The 20917-nt window shown below is 48.4% G+C and overlaps 1 protein-coding gene across 3 annotated transcripts in view; it reads left to right on the forward strand.

Moving 5' to 3' along the window:
• Window positions 1–229: 229 nt before the first annotated feature.
• Window positions 230–20917, forward strand: part of LIG1 (DNA ligase 1) — a 40139-nt gene continuing 19451 nt past the window's right edge. For 2 of the 3 annotated variants that reach the window (XM_036834922.1, XM_036834920.1), the window contains exons 1-7: window positions 230–344; window positions 10203–10276; window positions 12824–12913; window positions 15357–15495; window positions 16567–16693; window positions 18499–18600; window positions 20118–20225. In XM_036834922.1, the coding sequence (XP_036690817.1) occupies window positions 10260–10276; window positions 12824–12913; window positions 15357–15495; window positions 16567–16693; window positions 18499–18600; window positions 20118–20225 (583 nt within the window). In that variant the 5' untranslated portion in view covers window positions 230–344; window positions 10203–10259. The remainder of the gene's footprint in view (window positions 345–10202; window positions 10277–12823; window positions 12914–15356; window positions 15496–16566; window positions 16694–18498; window positions 18601–20117; window positions 20226–20917) is intronic. The other variant, XM_036834921.1, reaches the window with a different exon arrangement.

Consider the following 20917-nt stretch of genomic DNA (forward strand, 5'->3'; position numbering starts at 1 on the left):
CCACCGAATCTCCCTTTTCCCGCCGGTTGCTCCGCAGACCCCCAGCCACACCCACTCATCCAGAGCAACAGAAGGCTCGGGGCTGTTTCCCAGCGTGCTCTGCGGGAGGGCTCGCCCCACTTCACCCCCTTTCCTGGCAGTCTCGCGTCCGGGAGACTACAACTCCCAGCGTCCTCCGCGCGGCGGCGGCGCGGACTCGCCCCGGCCCCGCCCCTCGGCTCGGCCCCGCCCCCGCCCGCCGAAGTCTGCGCGCGAAGTCCGTGGCGCGAATTTGAGACTGCAGTGTAGCGCCGAGCTGTTCCAGGTGTGACGCTCAGGACAGCGGCGCGCGGGCTCGGCGCGAGGCAAGTGGAGCCGGCCGTGAGGGTCTTCAGGGTTGGGGAACGGCGCGCGTGTCGTAAACTCGGGGCTCATGCCTTCGCCTGGTCGATCGGCTACGGAGAGTGGACGTAGGGGACGCTGAGGCTACGGGAAGCGCGCTGCGGAGGGGAGAGCGCGGGCAGCAGGCCGCTGGAGGGGGCGGGGCGGCTTCCGCTGGAGGTTCAGGGCCGGGTAGAAGGTAGACGAGGGCCGAAACCCTTGTACGGGACAGGGTCTGAAGAGAGGCCTGGAGGGGCGGGACTACCTGGAAGGGGCGCGGTTATATAGGGATGAGGGGAGGGGAAAGGCTGTCGGTGGGCGGGGCCATCCGGAAGTTGGACGGGCCGGGGGAGGTGGGCCCACCTGGAAGGGGGTGGGGCTAGGGAAAAGTTTAACAGTGGACGCGGCCGGGGGAAAGGTTGAAGGCGGGGGGTCAGCTTTAAGGGGTGAGCCCAGGTAGATGGAGGTGGGGCCAGAGGAAAGTCAGTGGTAAGAGCTAGGCCTAGGCAAAGGCCTTAGGAAAGGTCTCGAACCTTCTGGACGGGGGGAGCTCTGGCCTTGTGTGTGCCTGATGAGGGGGCGGGGCCAAGGGAAGAGCAGTGAAGGGGCGGCTGGACGGCGAGGAGGAGGCTAAGGCCTGGGAGGGCGTGGGGCCATAGAGGAGGTTAGCTGAAAGGTCTGGGCTAATTGTTACCCGAGATGGTGGAGGGAGGGCCAGAAGAGCTTGGGGAGGGAAGAGAGAAGGATCTTGAGGCCCTTAAGTGAGGGGGAAGCTTCAAGGGTAAGGGGGAGGGTACTTGGGAGGAAGAGGGGGCGTTTGGAAAGGAGAGCTGGCGTCTGAAAGCTGAGGGGAATCAGTGAGGGGAGCCAGCAGAAAATGGGATTAAGGACATCACTCCTTGGCCACCATCCCCTTTTCAGCCCGTTTGAATTTCTGACTTATTAGGCAGCCTGAGAAGAAGGCACGAGGAAAAGGCAGGAAGGACGTGTTAAGTAAGACCTCCTTAATTTCATCTTACCTTAGGATTCCCTTGGAGCTCGGTAGGCCTGCAGACTTTCCCCCTCCATTCCCAGGATTCTGATTCAGTAGGTCTGGGAGTGCGGCGGGGATATTTTAAACGTGAATCCCTGGCGGTTCTCAGAACTGGCACCCTTCGTTTATAGTATCCGTCATTGACCAGCTGTGTGGCCCTGGACAAGGCAGTTGCCCTCTCCTGTCTCAGCTTCCTGAGTTGTCTTTTGGGGGAATGCTGAGTTGTTTTAAACCTCAGAGCAGGAGGGAGAGTAGCATATTTAGGGGAAAGGTGTAAAATATTTCACAGGAGTGGGGTGAGGATAGGGGACAGGTCAGGAAACGTGAGCTTTTACTAAATAGAAGAAATGCAGACTTGAGCCTTCTGGCCTGTCATCCTCAGACCATTCACCCTAAACACCCTTTTACATCCCCCTTGTTACCATGGTCTCCAGGTTTGAAAGATCTTGCTTATAAACCCTAAATTCTTTAGTAATGTTTTTGTTATCCCAATTTTTAGTAATCAAAGGAGTGTGTGTGGGCCAGTGCGTTCAGTGCCAGCACTGTTTTAGGTCCCGTGGCCGTATCTTTGAACAAATAGACAAAATCCCTATCTTTATGGAACTTACATTTGAGCCCTGCACTGCTTAATACAGTAGCCATTAGCCACGTGTGGCTATTGAATTTTTTTTATGAGTAGGTATTACTTTTATTATTTTTTTAATTTAATTTTTATTTTATATTGGAGTATAGCTGATTTACAATATTGTGTTAGTTGCAGGTGTACAGCAAAGTGATTCAGTTATACATATATCCATTCTTTTACAGATTCTTTTCCCATATAGATTATGACAGAATGTTGAGTAGAGTTCCCTGTGCTATACAGTAGGTCCTTGTTGATTATCTATTTTATACATAGTAGTAGCTATTGAAATTCAAGTTAGGGCTTCCCTGGTGGCGCAGTGGTTGAGAATCTGCCTGCCAATGCAGGGGACACGGGTTCGAGCCCTGGTCTGGGAAGATCCCACATGCCGCGGAGCAACTAGGCCCGTGAGCCACAACTACTGAGCCTGCGTGTCTGGAGCCTGTGCTCCCAACAAGAGAGGCCGCGATAGTGAGAGGCCCGCACACTGCGATGAAGAGTGGCCCCCGCTCGCCGCAACTAGAGAAAGCCCTAGCAGAGAAATGAAGACCCAACATAGCAATCAATCAATCAATCAATCAATCAATCTTAAAAAAAAAATTCAAGTTAATTAGAAACAAATGAAAAACTCAGTGCCTCAGTCGCACTAGCTGCCTTTCAAATGCCCAGAAGCCACATATGGCTAGAGCTCCCTTTCTGGACAATGCGGATAGAGAACATTTCTATCAGGCAGAAAGTCCTGTTTGAAGCACTGCTCTAGAGGGTGAGACAAATTCTAATTTGTAAGGTCAGGTTGTGCTCTGTGCTGTTAAGAAAAAGAGGCAGGGGACAGTACAGCAGGCCGGGGGGGGGCGGTAGCCGGACCTGAATCATTGGTAACTCCATTGATTTTTTTTTAATAATAAAAAAAATTACATATAGTAAAATTTACTCTTTTAAATTTGAAACATTTAGAGTTACGTCACCACCACCACAATCAAGGTACAGAACCGTTCCATCACCCCTAAAAATGATTCTGGGGCTCCCTTTAAGCCCTCCGTCTGGCAACCACTGATTCCTCTCCATTCCTGTAGTGTATCAGTAGATCACTCCTTTTTATTGCCGAGTAAGCGTAAACACAGTTTAGAACATTCTACAATGGAATACTAGCCAGCAATTAAGTGCATTGTATGATGTACCACAGTTTGTTCATCCGTTCACCCATTGAAGGACATTCGGGTTTTTTACAGTTTTTGGCGATTATGAACAGACCTGTTGCTGTAAACATTAGGTTACAGGTTTTTGTGTGAACATAGGATTGTACTGGGTAAATACCCAGAAGTGGGATTGCTGGGTCAATATGGTAAATGTATGCTTAACGGTTTGAGAAACTGCCAAACTTTTCCAAAAGTGACTGGACCATTTTGCATTCCCACCAGAAATACATGAGAGTTCCAGTTGCTCCCCATCTTCCCCAGCCCTTGGTATTGTCACTTGTTTGATAATTAAATAATAGGTATGTAGTGGACTCCAAGGTTTTTGACCTGCGCAGCTGGGTGAAAAAAGCTACCAATGCTGAGATGGAGAACATTGGTTGGAGGAGGGATAAAAGTGTGTGTATGCATGTGTGTGTGTCTTTTCTTAGAGTTTGGATTTGGTCCCATTGAGTCTGAGATGTTGGTTAGATATCCAGATGGAGGTAGCAGCACAGAAAACTAGAAATATGAGTCCTTGAGTTTAGAGGGGAAGTCACAGCTAGAGGTAGACATTTTGGGGTCATCATCGTCCCAGAGTATATTTAAGCCATCAAACTGGATAAGGTCTCCAAAGGAGTGGGTGTAAATAGGACAGAGAGGAGGGATTGGGCCTTGGGCACTGCAACCGTTAGAAACTGAGTTGCTACATTTTTTGTTGCTGCTGTAACATATTACCAGGAACTGAGTGGCTTAAAACAGCACAAATTTTTATTCTTCTACAGTTTCTGAGGTCAGAAGTTTAAAATTGGTTTCCCTAAAATCGAGGTGTTGGCAGGGCTACATCCCTTCTGGGGGCTTTAGGGAAAATCATTTCCTTGCATTTTCCAGCTTTTAGAGGCCACCTGCATTCCTTGACTGGGGGCCCCTTCCTCCATCTTCAAAGCCAGTGAGGTAGCATCTCCAATCTCTGACTCTAAGCCCCTCCTTCCACTTACAAGGATCACTTGTAATCACTTTTAAGTGATTACACTGGGCCCACCTGTATAATCCACAGTACTCTCCCCACCTCAGAACGCTTAATCACATCTGGAGAGTCTCTTGCCACGTAGGGTAACATATCCACAGGTCCAGGATTAGCGTGGGGACATCTTTGGGGGGGCACTTATTCTTCTCACCGCAGTGGCTAAGACCCATCGCAGGAATCCAGGAAATAGTAGACACTGAGGTGAGGGTGTGGTTTGAAGGAAGAATTTCAATGGAGCAAGGAGTCAGATGTTTCTAATGCTGCTGATGGGCCAAGATGAGGAACAAGAAATGACTTTTGGATTTAGCAGCCCAGAGGTCCTCAATCATCTTAATGAACAAAGTCCAGCTGAGTGATGTGGGGAAACTTAAAGGTTCAAGCGGGGATGGGAGGAGAGACACTGGAGGTGGTGCCTTGGGACAGTTCTTTCTATGACTTCTCTAAAAAGGGGAGCAGAGAAATGGGGCGATAGCTGCCAGGAGCACGTGGGGTCAAGAGAGGGGTTTTTGTTTGTTTGTTTGTTTGGATGGGAGGAGTCACAGCAGAATTGTAAACCGATAGGGATGGTCTAGTAGAGAGAAAAGTTAATGATGCAGGAGAGAAGGGAGAGGCGTGCTGGAGCATGGGGTTTGAGGAGGTGAGAGGGCGTAAGATCTGGTGCGCAGGTCGAGGGTCTGGCCTTAAATGCGGGCACAGCTGGGTGGTCGCAGTACCGACAGCTGGGAGTCGGAGCGCCTGCGCGCAGGCGCAGTTGCGGAGGCAGATAAGGTGGTGGGAACTTGTCTTTCTCCCGATTGCTGCCATTTCCTCGGCCGAGGAGGAGAGAGGAGGCGGTGCCGGCGGCTGGAGAAGCCGGTGTGAAGTACGTTCTGGGAGAGCAGGAGGGTTGAATGGTCTGGGGGAATGGAGGGACTTGGACCGCAGTCCGAAGGACCTCTGGGGACCAGTCCAGGTCCGTTCTGCGGGTGCAGGCACGGGGTAGGTGGAAAGTTGGCTGGAATCAGCAGCTTTGGGGTTTTGCACGGTGAGACGGAGGGCGGGAGTTAAGAGCAAGAGAGCGACGAAAGACGGTAATGGTGCCCCGGCATCTACCCGAGTCAAGGCAGGAAGGGAGGCCGTGATGCGGAGGGAAAGTGAAAAGGAGGATTGACAGGTTTGTAGACTTAGGGAAGGGCTGGGAAACTTTTGGAGTTGGGTTCCTAAAGGAAGTTGGCTGGCAGCTTAGGGGTGGTGGTTGGAGAATAAATAGGCTGTTTGAGGTATAAATCAGCATATAAATGGTATTTAACGCCAGGGCCCTGAGCCCTGAGCTTCGAATCAAGAAATTGGGTTTTAGTCGAGTTCGTTAATTTGTTCGTTCCTTCATTTTTTCCAGTCTCCTTGTTGGAACGCTGAGTCCTATTTCATCCTTATTTACTTTGCACATTTTTTTTTTTTTTTGGCCGCTCCGGCGAGTGGGCGTCTTAGTTCCCCCAGCAGGGATCGAACCCTGTGCTCCCTGCATTGTTAGCGCGGAGCATTAACTATTGGACCACCAGGGACGTCCCGTACTTTGCATATCTTTGACAGTGGGGCCCGTGAGGTTTTTCAAGAGCAGGGACTGGGTTTCCTTTCCTGTATTGTCCCAGAGACTGAAAGCCTTGGGAGCCCTGCAGTGACTTCTGCGTGAGGCTCTGTTCTCCCTTGTGTGGAAGTGAATTTAGGGGCTCCCTGGCTGGTTGGGAAGAAAAGATCTTGACTTTGACGGATAATTCATGTCCAGGATAGGTTAGAACTTTCTCAAGTGAGGGACTCGTACCAATACTTGTGTTTTTTGAGGGGGGAAACGGACTGGGTTATTCACTACCTTATTGATCTTCATGAATTCTGAGCTTTGGGCTGTATACGCAAATTATATTTTTATTTCCAATTTTAGGTTACTTTTTCATCTTTGACTCATAAAAACTTTCAGACAGAAAAGTAGAGCAACTAGGATAATATGCCACCACCTCGATTTTACAGCTGTTAACATTTTGCTATGTTTGCACCATCTAATTTTCTGAATAAAAAAATTTAACGTTTATTGTAGAAGTTTCAAACATACACAAAAGTGGAGAGTAGTGTCATGAATCCCTGTGTACCCATTACCCAGCCCCAGGAATGATCAAAATATGTTCATTCTTATTTCGTCTATATGCTCCTTAATTCCCCCCAAAAACCCTCAATTATTTTAAAGCAAACTTCAGGCATTTGCTGAAATATTTGAACTAGTTTACAGACATCATGACGTTTTGTCCCTATTTATTTCAGCATGCTTCTTTAAGCAATAAAGGCTTTTTCTGGTTTGAGTTTCACACATTAAAAAATTAACAGAGGGCTTCCCTGGTGGCGCAGTGGTTGAGAATCTGCCTGCCAATGCAGTGGACACGGGTTCGAGCCCTGGTCTGGGAAGATCCCACATGCCGCGGAGCAACTGGGCCCGTGAGCCACAACTACTGAGCCTGCGCGTCTGGAGCCTGTGCTCCTCAGCGGGAGAGGCCGCGATAGTGAGAGGCCCGCGCACCGCGATGAAGAGTGGCCCCCGCTTGCCACAACTAGAGAAAGCCCTCGCACAGAAACGAAGACCCAACACAGCCATAAATAAAATAAATTAAAAAAAAAATTAACAGAATTACTTAAGGAAACGAAGTGGTGTATGGGTATGACATTAAATAACACTAACGCTCATAAGGAGAAAGTTAATCCCTTTATATTCTCTTTCAGTTTGTCTTAGAAAGGCTCCGTTTGGTGCAGGGTGCCTTTCATAGCCCCCTCTAGCACTTGGCTAATTACCGCTTTGAACAAACAGAAAGCAGCAGGTCTGGGCTCAGAGCCTCCAGCAGCCAATGCTTTTAACTAGAACCTAATCATCTGGTTTTGTTCTTTTTATTTTTGCGGCTGTCTCCTATTTGTGACAAGCGATGCTGTTCTGTCTGTGGGAGTGACGGAAATGGGAGTGCAGGGTGCCTAGGATCTGGAGCCAGGTTGTCTGAATTTGGATCCCCCATTTGCTGCTTACGAGCTCTGTGATTCAGGATAAGTGATTTAACCTTTCTGTGCCTCACTTTTCTCATCGGTGACATGGGGATAACAGTTGGAAATGCTTGAGTGGGTGGTTGGGAAGTATGGGGTCACATTATCGTTGGTACAGTTGTTATCTCAACAGCCCCCAGATCTAGGGCCACCTCCACCTCCCTCGATCCCAATATGGAGAGACCCCTTCCTTCCTCACCCTCAGAATGTTAGTGGTTAAGGACACAGACTCTGGAGCCAGACACCTGGCTTTGGATCCTGGCTCTGCAACTCATTAGGCTGTGTGACCTTGAGCAGGTTACTCGACCTCTCTGTGCTTCCGTCACCTCATTTGTAAAATCAGGACAATGATGAATTCTAATAGCTTTTGCATGAATTAATTCATATAAAGTTTTGGAAGAGTGCCTACCGCCCACTAAGCACCCCAGTTCATAAGAAGTTGATTCTTTCACAGAAAAAAATAATTCAGTGAAAAAAAATTCAGGGTTTACTAGATATGGTGGAAATTGCCAAGGTGGTATGAAGAATGTCTGAAGGTTGGGAAAATAATTTTTGGAGGAGGATGGGAGTGAACCAGGCAACAGCCCCATGGCTCCAGAGCCCCACATCTGATTGGAAAGTTAAACTCTGAATGTAATCTGGGGACCACGGGGTGGATGCAGTAAGTGTGATGAGAGAAGTACTAATTAACCACCATGAGAGGCCAGGAGAGTGAGCTGCTCTTCCAGCAGGTGCCCCCGGGAGGCTTCCTGGCGGCCCATCAGCTCAGAGCTGGGCCAAGGGGACTGGCCCTTGTTGGGGGGTGGGCAGGGCCTCACCAGAGGGAAGAGCCAGGAGGAAGGAGTGGGGGGCTGAGAAAGAATTAGAAAAGTTATCTGGGGCTTAGATTTACTATTTAAAAAAAAAGTCGAACAGGTAATAAATGCGTATGGTTCAAAATAAAATCAGGACAGAGGTACACAGTGACCAGTTCGGCTCACAGCCCGTCACCTTGTCGGCCCCAGCCACTTCTGTTGCTTTCTTGGTTATCTTTCCAGAGTTTCTGATTGGCTGATATAAGCAGTACTAATGAATATGTATGTTCTTATTTTCCCTTGTCTTGCAAAATCAATAGCATATTATATCCACTGTTCTGCCTCCTTTATTATTTATTGTTATTAGTTAAAATGTTACTAGATCTAGGCCTTCTTTCTATAGCAGTAATAGTGCCTTCATTCTGTTTTGTTTTTTACTTTTTATTTTGAAATAATTAGAGGCTCACAGGAAGTTGTAAAAATAGTACACCCATCTTCCCCCAGAGGTGACATCTTTTTTTTTTTTTTTTTAATTTATTTTTAATTTTATTTTTGGCTGCATTGGGTCTTCGTTGCTGCACGCAGGCTTTCTCTAGTAGCGAGCGGGGGCTACTCTTCGTTGCGGTGCGCAGGCTTCTCATTGTGGTGGCTTCTCTTGTTGTGCAGCACGGGCTCTAGGCTCACGGGCTTCAGTACTTGTGGCACGTGAGCTCAGTAGTTGTGACGCACGGGCTTAGTTGCTCCGCGGCATGTGGGATCTTCCCGGACCAGGGCTCGAACCCGTGTCCCCTGCATTGGGCAGGCGATTCTTAACCACTGCACCCATCGGGGGAAGCCTTATATTAGTGTAATCCAGTATTAAAACCAGGAAATTAGCCTTGGACAGTGCTGTTAGTTGGATTCTAGCCCTTGTTCAGTTTTTACATGCGCTCCTGTGTGTGTGTGACTGTCTGTGTCTGTGCAGTTTGATCCCATGCGGAGATCTGTAGACGCACCACCACAATTGAGGTACAGAACAGTGCCGTCTCCCCAGAGGAGCTCCCTGTGCTACCTACCCCTTCATAGCCCCGCCCCCTGGCAGTTGCTCATCTCCGTGTGAGTTTTGTCCTTTGCAGAGTGTCATGTAAATGGAATCATCCAGTCCGCACCCTTTTGAGATCGGTGTGCCCCCCACGAGGGTCTGCCCTTTGTTTTGGTTAACAGTACACCTTAGAAACTGCTTAACGGCTGATTTATTTAGCCCTGTGGGTATGATTTAGTGAACTGCCGTGTCTCACAGCCATTTTAGGATATTATATAATCACTGCAAAAAATTTTTTCACTAACCTGAAAACTTAGCAAAAAAAAAAAACCCAACTGAACAAAACCTTTTGGTCTTCAGTGTGTCATTGTATTAGACAAAAAACAGGCTCCCTACGGTAAAGGAAGCACCTTGTTCTCTGACTCAGACCCCTTTTCTTCACTAATAAATCTCACCAGCAAATCATTTTGGTCTGTAGAAACGGGAGTTTCTTCTTGATGGGGAAACTCGTGTTTCTGATTTTGTGGGTTTTTTTTCTTTCTGAAAAGAAGTGTCAACGTAAATAATTGAGAAACGATCCATAATGGGAATAGAAAAAAAAGTTTTATTCAAGCCAAACGGAGGACTGTAGTTCAGGAGACGGCCTCTCAGTTCTGAGGAACTGCTCCAGAGAAGCGTGGTTTTCAGCACAGTTTTATATCTTGTTGGAACAAAGCACATACATCAAACACGACCGGGAGTACATTCCTTCAAGGTTTCAAAAAGAGGAAAAAAAAAGATTAGCATGCAGACACAGTGAGTCAGTATGGCCGTGGCACCTGGGAAGGGAACCTTGTCTTTGAAGGGCTACTAGCCCGGCTGTCATAGGAAGGGAGACATTTATGCCTATCTTCGGAGTGGACGTTCTTTATTTCTGGTAAATGCATTCTCTTCTTTAGTTGGTTAAAGCAGCTGCACGTTGTACGTTTGACAGGCCATATCATGGGCTGTTCAGCGAGTGTAAAGTTCAAGCCGGGTGATGTAGATTTCAGGGTGATTTCCCCAGACCTCAATGTGTGAAAGTTTCTGTTTTGATCTCTGCACAATCAGTATCCTCACCAAGTATTTGGATGTCTACTTCAGGAGCTGCCCATTGGAGAAGAGGAGGAGGAGAGGGGAGGGGAGGATTCTGACGCCATCATGCAGCGAAGTATTATGTAAGTACCCTCCCCACACCCCTGCCGCCGGCTTACATTCTCCAAGTTCTCTGCTCCCCTCTCTGACTCTGCGCCTTATCTTAGAAGAACTCGGGTTAGTCTTCACGTAGGGATTTCCAAGAGTTGAGCAGTACGGACAGTGGGAAAGGGGATCGGAAAAATGGGTAGTGCAATAACCAAAATTTTTAGTTGCAAGGTTCAGAGACCCTGACCCCTGGTTCTCAATCAGGGGCAGTTTTGTCCCCCAGGGAACCACAGACATTTTTGGTTGTCACCACCTGGGGGGAGAGGGAATTTCCCACTAGTATCTAGTGGATAAAGGCCAGGCAGGCTGCTAAACACCCTACAATGCCCCGGATAGCCCTCCGCAACGAAGGGTGATGTGGCCTGAAATGCCAGTAATGCCCGGCTTGAGGAACCCGGTACTCAGTCAGGCTGGCTTCTGGAGAAACAGAAAAGGAATTCTTGGCTTGTGTAGTGGAAACTGGCTTTAATAGTCAGATCCAGTTGTCCAGACTTTCTCACTGGAACTCTGTCTCCATCGTGCAGCTCTGCTTTCTTGGACTGTTGTATCACTCTGGCAGGCTGTCTTCCTTAGGCTTTTAGTACCCTAGAGTCAGCAATCCCGGTGGAAAGAGGTGGGTGTCTCTCCCAGCTGTCACAACAATATCTAGAGTTAAGTTTCATTGGGCCCCACCTTGGACCGCATGCCGGTCCCTGAACCAGCCACTGTCGTAGCCCCAGGGATGCAGGGCCTTGAGTGGCCAGGCTCGGGGCATGTGCCCTGGTTGTGGGTGAAAGGGCAGACCCACGCAAACCATAGGGACTGAGAGAATGTGGGGGAACGGGCATCACAAGAGGAACGTGGAGGGCTATTCCCAGAAGGAGGGGATGGATTCTAGACAGATCCAGACCTGGGTGTCACCCCCAGAGACCTGGGAGTTGGTGGCTTACACAGATCCCAGGCTGCATTTTTCTCAGGTGATGAGAAATCTGGGGACAGTCTCTCCTGGGATGATAGCACTTTTGATTGCTTTCTGTCACCTTGCTTTATTTTTTGTTTTTTGTTTTTGTTTTTTTTTTTTTTTTTTTAAAAGCTGAACATTTTTTTTTTTTTATTTATTTATGGCTGTGTTGGGTCTTCGTTTCTGTGCGAGGGCTCTCTCTAGCTGCGGCAAGCGGGGGGCCACTCTTCATCGCGGTGCGCGGGCCTCTCACTATCGTGGCCTCTCTTGCTGCGGAGTACAGGCTCCAGACGCGCAGGCTCAGTAATTGTGGCTCACGGGCCCAGTTGCTCCGCGGCATGTGGGATCTTCCCAGACCAGGGCTCGAACCCGTGTCCCCTGCATTGGCAGGCAGACTCTCAACCACTGCGCCACCGGGGAAGCCCTGCTTTATTTTATTTTTTTATTTTTTCCTTTTTTGGCCGTGCCGCGTGGCATGTGGGATCTTAGTTCCCTGACCAGGGATCAAACCCATGCCCCCTGCATTGGGAGTACAGAATGTTAACCACTGGACCATCAGGGAAGTCCCTATTTTATTTTTTAAAGATTAAGTAAACTTTTAATTTTGGAATTATTTTAGACGTACCAAGAAGTTGTAAAGATAGTACAGAGAGTCCCTGTATACCCTTCACCCGGTTTCCATTGTTGACACTTTACATCACTGTGGTCCATTGGTCACAATAAGGAACCAACAGCGATACATTCCTGTTAACTAAGCTCCAAACTTCATTTGCATTTCACCAGTTTATCTGTTAATGTTCTTTTCTGTTCCAGGATCTGATTTGGAGCCATGTTGCATTTAGCTGTCATGCCTCCTCTGGGTGACAGTTTCTCAGGCTTTCTTTGTCATGACACCTGTAGCCTTACCCCCGGTTTGGTTTGTCCGATACTCTCATAATTAGCCTGGGGTTTTGGGCACTGAGGTGAGGTGCCCTCTCATTGCCTCATATTGGGGGTGCACGACATCCCCAAGACATCGTAGGCAATGCTAACCTTCCTCGCCTGGCCAGGTCCCTGCGCCGTCAAGCCCCTGTTTTTCCCCTCTCAGTACTCTGCTCTCTGGGGCAAGCCACTCAGCCTAGCCAGGCTCAGGTAGAGGGGAGGGCACCTTTATCTTTTTCAGAGCACGTAACGCCCTTGGACGTTTTATATATTAGCTGCTTGCTAATGTCTGCCCACCCCACTAGAGTGTCAGCCCCTCCAGGGCAGGGGCATATGTGTCTGGGTCATTGCCCTGCCCCTAGCTTCCAAGGACAGGCCTTGGCACATAGTAAGTGCATAGTTAATCCCTGTGGAATGGAAATCGGGGACGTGTGCTGTCTCTCAGGTGAGTGGCGAGTTGGGGCAGAAAAATAAGCAGGGCGTTGCCTCCTCCATCTGACAAGCCTCAGTTTTCCTTATTGGTCTAAGGGGGTTGTTTGAAGTCTTCCGTTGCGTCCTGGGATGGGGACGGGCATCGGAAGCTATGGAATGTGGTGTGTGTTAGAGGGGTTATTGGTTCTGTTATCATTCCCTTTTTCCCCCCCCTCCTCTGCTCCTCCAGGTCATTTTTCCAGCCCACGAAAGAGGGCAAAGTGAAGAAGCCAGAGAAGGAGCTATCCAACAGCACCAGAGAAACAGAGTCCCCTCCAAAGTATGTTCTGGGGCTGGGATGTGGTGAATCTGTTCCTTTTATCAGTCAGGACCTGGCTCAGAATATCTCAGGGCCCCACAGGGAAAGTTTTGACTCCAGTAACTGGGCAAGCCAAGGGTAGGGTCAGCTTCAGGCACAGCTGGATCCAGGGCCTCCGAGTTGTCTTCAGGGCTCCGTCCCAGTGTCTTGACTTCATTCTGGAGCAGACTCCACGAGGCGGAGACCCTGCCACTGGCCGCATCTAAATAGAAGAGAACAGTGTTCTTTCCTCCAGTGTCCTTGTCACAGATTCTCGGGAAGACCCTGCCCCTGGACCGGTCAGCTTTCCAAAGCATGCACTCAGGGTAGATTTAGCTCACATCCCCAGTCTGGGAGCCTGGGCAAGTAACTTCACTTCCTGTACCCCAGTTTCCTCACGGGTAGCAGGGTATCATGATCTATATCAGGCTTTCTGTGTGGATTTGATGCATTAACACACTAACAACTTATAGAACAGTGCCTGGTTCATAAAAGATGCTCAGTAAGTGGTAAGAATCAGGTCATAATTTATGAACACTCTCGACTTTTAGATCCGCCCCTTTTGTGTTTGCACTGCTATATATACACACTTATTGTATGTGGTTTTATTTTCTGTGACATGTTTTAATGTCTTGAAAAATAGAGATCATACTGTGTATATGGTTCCTGAACTTGCTTTCTTCAGTGACAGTATGACTTAGAGATTTTTTCTACTCCTGAACACAAAGGACCATCGGATCCCTTTTACCTTCTGGTTTGTGTTCCATTTTATGGATGTACTGTAGAAATTATTTAACATCCCCCTACCGATGGATATTTAGGTTGTTTCCGCTTTTTAGCTGAAACAATCCATGCTGCAATTTAGTCTGTATGTGTGACTTCTTGGGCACACATGCAGATTTTTTTTTCTAGCATAGATACCCACATGTGGAATTACACATGGTAATTATTAATACATCAACTCAGAAGTAGGTAAATAAAAATTTGAAGTGCTTCCACTGTTTACTCTCCAGAGAAACTACTATTACCAATTAGAGGTATATCCTTCCATACCTTTTTTCTATGCATAAAAACATACGTGCGCCTAATACAGTTAGTTATGACACATCGTAGGTGCTCAATAGATAATTGTTGAATGAATAAGTGTTTCTCACACTTATATATTGGATGGCAGGGGCTCTCATTTTGGTCACTGTTATATCTCAAGTAGCTGGCACATGCCTGACATACAACAGATAGTAATACACATCTTTAATTTATTTTTAAATAGGAAAAGCAGAATTATTCTGTATGCAAGTTGCAGGTACATATGGGCAAACATTCATGTATCTTTTACATTCATGTAATCATACTGTATAGATTCATTTAGTCAACAAATATCTACTGAGAATCTACTATGTGCCGGGCACCTAGACCCTGTGGGTTTAGCAGTGAATAAAATCAACAGCAACTCCTCTCGCAGATTTGACAGTCTGCTTTCTCTCCCCACAAAAAAATGTCTTAGAGTCGTGCACTTCATCTAAACTCACTTTATTCCCTTTAATGTTCCGTGACAAGAGCATGCCGTCATTGACCTGAGTAGGGAGGTGTTTGTGTGTATCTTGGTCTTTGTCCAGACCGCGAGCTCTCTGAGTGCAGAAACCGGTAGGAATCAGCTGTGTTCTCAGCTCTGTAAGTGACCTCCATCAGCAAGCATATTGGCTGTATTTTGACGGCTGTGTCTGTGCTCCTCGCCAGACTGGGAGTGCCTCAGCTGGTGTCAGGGGAGTCGTTGGGCTGCTTTACCAGTAACCAAAGTCACGGTGACTCGGTTAAAGTTAACATTGCCTCTTTCTCACTTGAAAGATTCTGAGCTGTTTAAGCAGTTTGGGGCAGCTAGGCAACTCTGTACCACTTGGTGGTCCCGGGACCCAGGTTCTTTCTCTCCCTCTCTCTCTGCTCTGTCCTGCCCTCATCTGCATTGTCAAAGGGGGTCAGCAAGTCAAAGTTCTAGGGATAAGAGAGCAGTGAGGACAAGCAGTAAGGAGCAGGTTGCAGGCATCGACATCCTATTGGCCAGAACTCATCACATGGCCATACCTGGCTGCAGGGGAGGCTGGGAAATGTAGTCCGTACCTAGGGGACTCAGGGGCTTATATGACTGAAAGAGCGTCTCCAAAGGGATGTTGGAGGCCAGTCTCCGCCCTCAGTAGGGACTTCACGTGCTCCTCAGCTTCACCCGTCACAGGGTGGGCACACAGGAGGCCTCCAGAGAGCGGGATGGGTGGATGGGTGATTAAGAGTATATGCTGAGGAGGCCCCTAGAAAATGTTCATTGCATGCTTGAAAGGCAAGGGAATGAAACATAATGAAGGGGCTGGAGAATTTGGGAGTAGTGTCCCCACTCTATCTGCTGGAAAAACACCTCCATTTTCTCATCCTCCAGGGTGGCGCTGAAGGAGCGGAATAGAGTGGAACCTGAGGGCGACTCTCCAGTGAAGAGGCCAGGGAGGAAGGCGGCCCGGGTCCTGGGCAGCGAAGGGGAGGAGGAGGAGGAGGAAGCCCCCAAGCCCCCCAAAAGCCAGGTAGGGCCCCAGCAGCCTGCCCACGTTTACCAGAAGAAACCGTCATTCCCACTGGCCTTTGGAGCTGAGTGCAGGGGCTGCTCAGGAGAATTCTGGAGATGCTGCCCCAGGCGGTGGAGGAGTTGAGTGGTCCTCCCTGGTTTCTGTGCTCCTAACCCCGCCTCTGCCCTGGGGCTGGGCTCGGCTCCCTGGCCTGGGACGCCTGGGCAGCCTCAGCTGGAACGAGCAGCTCCCTATAGGTAGCCCTCGCCTCGTAGGGTGGCCGTGAAGGTGCAGCGAGTCTGTTCACGTACGGATCGGAGAAGAACGCCTGCTACAGAGGAAGGGCTCGGAAATCCGTCCAGTCTCTCCTGTTGCGGGAGGGCTTTCCATCTTCAAATGCATCGGCTCACTTGCTCCTCTCGTTTAAGTCATTTCATGCCTGTTGGCTGCTCTGAGGGTAACGACTGAAGTGCAGCATTTCTCAGTCTGTCGATGGTGAAGTGAGATCCTGTCTCCCCCCTGCTGAAACCCCCTGGCGTTGCCAGCTCAGGCCACAGCTGGTCCTTACAGAGCCTCCAAGGCCCCTCAGAAGCCGCTTCTTCCTTGTCATCTTCATCTTTTCCTCAGCTAACTCTGCCCCAGGGTGCTTCTATACTGTTGCTTGCCATCCCTAGGTGCCCTTGTCCAAGTAAATGCCCACATGGAGCCAGTGGGAAGAGCAGGGCACTCCACTTCCCTTTAGGTGAATGTTATTTGAACCATGGGACCCTGGGAAGTGTAGTCCTCGGACTCCTGAGCACACCTAGCTGCAAGGGATCCTGGGAAGTATAGTTTTTAGTTGGGCTGTATTATGCCTAGCTAAAAATCAAAGATTCTGTTACTTGAGAAAAAAAAGAATTTTTATTGGGGTCCATGATAGGGACAGTCTGGGACCATGAAACTATGCAGGATGGTGGAGGGATGGCCCAGGTAAGAAGGGATGAGGCCTAAGCGGGGCTGAGTCCCTCTGTACTCTCAAGTGTTTGGAAAATGACATAGCTGGGTGCTCCCTCCCTCCTCTCAGGAATTGCTCTTTCTCTCCCCTTCCAGAAGCCTGCTCCAGATTCCCCACAAGTCTCCCCTCCCAGTCCTGGCACACCGCCTGAGAGCAGCCCTTCCCACCCCAGCACCTCTCCCACGGCCGTCTCCCCATCAGGGATCCCGAAGCGTCGCACGGGTAAGGACCCCCGGGCCTCGCCCTCTCAGTTGCCTGTCTTTGTCCGCACTTGGATTTCCGCATCATTCAGCCATCCTCGTGACAGCTCCGATCTTAGCCTTGTGGTTAAGAGCACGGCTCCACCATCCACTGGCTGTGTGACCTTGGGCAAATGACTTCCCTTCTCTGGGCTTTATCCGTAAAACGAATGATAATTACAGTACCTCCCACCCAGAGATGTTGGGAGGATTAAAAGTGAATACGTGTAAGGGCTTGGAACTGGGCCCAGCCTACAGTAAGCGCTCAGTAAATGTCGGTTATTGTCACTGCGCTGTGTGCAGTGCTGGAGGCCACACAGCTCACTGTGGGCGCCCAGGGGAGGGCCCCTGACTCGAGGGAGACTTCTAGAAGAGAGCTCAACCAAGCTGAGCCCTGAGGGACAGAAGAGGAGTGAGCAGGGACTGAGGAGGGGAGAGGGTTCTAGGCTGGGGGAGTGTGAGTGGAAAAGGCCTTGGGGGCGCTGATGGCTAGGTGTGTTGGTGCTCAGGGCGCGGGGTTGGGTGCAACGAGCAATGAGACTAGCGAAGGTCCGTGGAAAGCCCGCCTGAGGAGTGGCGCCTCTGTCCCCAGGGGGGTTGGGAAGATTTTTGCACAGGGGAGGGACAGGGGAGAGACCCCCACATGACGCAGGGTGATACGGCCTGCTGAGACCCTGAACCATGGTGACTGAGGAACTAAATTTTTTTTTTAAATTCTTATTGGAGTATAATTGATTTACAGTATTGTTAGTTTCTGCTGTACAGCAAAGTGAGTCAGTTATACATATATGTATATTCACTCGTTTTTTGACTCTTTTCCTGTGTAGGTCATTACAGACTATTGAGTAGAGTTCCCTGTGCTGTACAGTAGAGGAATTGAATTTTTAATGCTACTTTAATTCAATTTGAATTGGAAAGCTGACTCTAGTTTCAATTATTGAAGCCTTGCAATAATTTGATCAACTTGGATATTTGAAGCTACTTTGTCAACGGTAAATTCCATGAAATCTAGACACATCGAGTATTTCTGATGAAAATTTAGTGTCCAGTTGAGATGTGCTTGTAAGTGCATCGGATTTTGAAGACTTAGCATAGAAAAAAGAATGTTACTCATTTCTTTTAATATTCAAAACATGTTGGAATCATCATATTTTGGATTTATCGGGTTAAGTAAATGATATTATTCAAACAATTCTCCTGGTTCTTTTTCCTTTTCTCAGTGTAGCCACTAGAAAGTTAAAGATGATGTATGTGGCTCACTGTATATTTCCACTGATGGTGCCGGTATAGGGAAAAATAGTGGTAACGCCGGACGCGAGGGGAGCTCCGGATTGAGGTGGCCCAGAGGAGGTGCCATCTGGCCTGAGTCTTGGAAGATGGGTTAGGGTTGGCTGTGCTGAGAAAGGGCGGTTGGAAAGTGTTGCAGCCAGGACAGCCCGTGCAAAGGCCTCGAGGCGGGAACAGCACGGCACGTGGGGGAATCCCATACACCTCGGTGTCTCTGGGCAATAAGATGCGATTTGGGGAGCAGGGAGGGTTTGAGGATAGTGTGTGGCGAGAGGTGAGGCAGAGAGGAGGGTGGCTGCTGGCTCCTAAGATTCAGGAACCTGCTCGGGGTCACACAGCCAGGACGCAGCAGAGGCCTGCACGGGAGCCGTGGCTGTGGGCAGGCGGAGGAGGGCAGGGGCCCAGAGCCTTCTCAGGGCCCCATCATCGCGGGATCTGAGCTCACTGGTGTGGGGCAGGCGGGCCGGCAAGGAGGCCACACTGAGCCCTTTGCCTTCCCAGCCCGGAAGCAGCTTTCCAAACGGACATTTCAGGATGTCCTGCAAGAGCAGGGCAAGGACGAGGACGGGGGAGCCAAGAAGAAGAAGGAGGAGGAGGAAGAAGGTGAGGCCCTGGGGTTGGGGGGTGGGGACTGACTGTGTGTGTGTGTGTGTGTGTGTGTGAGTGTGATCTGGAGGGGCGGGGGCCTGTCTGAGAGCGCAGGGTGTGAGGACCCCACTGATTTGACACCTCTGTCCAAGAACCCACACGAGTCCGTCAGAATCCCACAGCCCCACCCGGGGAATTTTGTCATGAAAACATTCTGGAATACCTTCGTTTGGCCATCTTAATTCAGTACGAATTCATATACAGCTTCTCATTTTTCTCTTCTATTTTTATGTTTCTCATATGGAATATATTTTCCTCTAAACGGTTTGTTTTTTGTTGTAAATCTTACCAGAAAGCAGAGAGGTTCGCAAACTTCCAGGGCCCATGGTGCCTTAGTAACTTTTTCACGGTGCCTCAAGGCCAATACCTTTACTGTTTGGTTTGTTAAGTTGTTATGTCTGAACAACTATTTATTTATGTTCTAGCAACTTGGGCGTTTGAGAAAATAATACATATAACGTTGAAAGGAAAAATAATATTTTATTTCACTGTTAAATAATCATAATTAGTTACTAATTGTGATGTCTGCTGGGCACTGCACAATTGCTCAGACTTTGGAATCCAGTTGAACACTGCCACTTTCCTTGTTGATTTTTGTGCAGTACTTGGTTTTTATCATGCCACCAGTGAGTACCCAGCCTTGCAGAAAGCTAACGTCAGGAATTGCCAAGAATGTGATCTAATACTGACAAGTAAAATACCCTAAGCTAGTAGGTCATACGGTGTCCAGCAGATGTCACCAATTTCCCTTGAAAATGTAAAATGCCCTCCGTGGGAAACACAACCATAAAGACCTGATCCATTGATCATTTGGGGCTTGTACGAGATTATAATAATCGTAGCCTTTGCCACTGTCAATTTGTTTGATTAATAAAGGGTCCTTATTAGGTTTATCTTTCCCAGGGAAGATCTGAGTTTGGTGGAGATTTGATTTCCAGTTGACAATTTTTAGTAACAAATTTTACTATAAATCATGCAGTTTTAGCCATTGTCTGTGTCTGGGGATTTTGTGGGGGTGAGGTGGGGCTTCTTTCTACTGAGGCAGATTTTTCCCAAGTTAGTTGATGCAGTTTTTATTATTACCCTGGAGGTGGGGTTTTTGATTTTGTTTTTCCAGTCAGCTTAAAAAAAACACCTTTATTTTTATCTCTAACAAGTTACTGTTGGCATTTTGAACCCTTTCCAGTTCTATTTTGCAGTGAAAAATTCTAAAATAATGGTTTATAAGAAAAGACTGGCCCTCTCTGTTTCTTAGCTGCCCAGGTGAGCATCGGGGCTGGTTTCCCTCGAGGTCCCTGCCTGGTTCAGGACTGACCAGGAGCGGGCTCTCACGCCTCCCGTCACTTCACAGATGTTCAGTCAGCACAGCAAAGGAAAAACGGGGGCAGAGTGTCTTGGGAATCGAAATGCCCTTTGTGGGGGGCGGTCATAGTGACTTTTTGCCACCTGGCTTTTTTTTTATCGGTCCTCAGAATTAGAGACACCAACAGAAAGCCTCACAGAGCCTGAAGGGGGCAAGAAGAAGGAAGCAGAAGAAGGGGACCAGCCCAGGTCACCCCCTGAGCCCCTGAAGACCTCCAGTGAGTTTCTGGTCCTCTTCCTCCCTGAAGCCCCATCTCTCTGGTTTTGGGGGTCAGATGTCTTTGGAGGACAGTTAAGTTAAATAAGGCTCAGATAAGATAAGACTTAAGTAAGATTCTCCAATGTGTTGTCTAAATGCAAATTCTAGGGGAAATTATAGGTTCTATTGCTATTATTATTATTTTTAAAAAATATTTATTTATTTATTTGGCTGCGCTGGGTCTTAGTTGTGGCATGCAGGACCTTCATTGCCGAGTGCAGGATCTTTTAGTTGCATCATGCAGGATCTAGTTCCCTGACCAGGGATCGAACCCGGGCCCCCTGAGTTGGGAGTGTGGAGTCTTAACCACTGGACCACCAGGGAAGTCCGCTATTACTATTTTTATTGTTATTTTTCCTCCGTGCATGTGAGGAAAAAAAGAGCCAGTCATCCTCCAACAAAATATCTTTCAGAAATTGTAGGCACTGTATGTTATTAATTGAGCAATAATTTAAAATTTTTTTAATTAAAAAAATTTTTTTTGGCCACACCACACGGCATGTGGGATCTTAGTTCCCCAACCAGGGATCGAACCTGCTCCTGCGGTGGAAGTGCAGAATCCTAACCACTGGACTACCAGGGAAGTCCTGAGCAATAATTTTTTTAAGTTAGGTAACCAGGGGGAGTTACAAGATTTTAGAGGTTAAAGTT

Source organism: Balaenoptera musculus, chromosome 19 (genome assembly GCF_009873245.2).
Source record: "Balaenoptera musculus isolate JJ_BM4_2016_0621 chromosome 19, mBalMus1.pri.v3, whole genome shotgun sequence".
Taxonomy (NCBI): domain Eukaryota; kingdom Metazoa; phylum Chordata; class Mammalia; order Artiodactyla; family Balaenopteridae; genus Balaenoptera; species Balaenoptera musculus.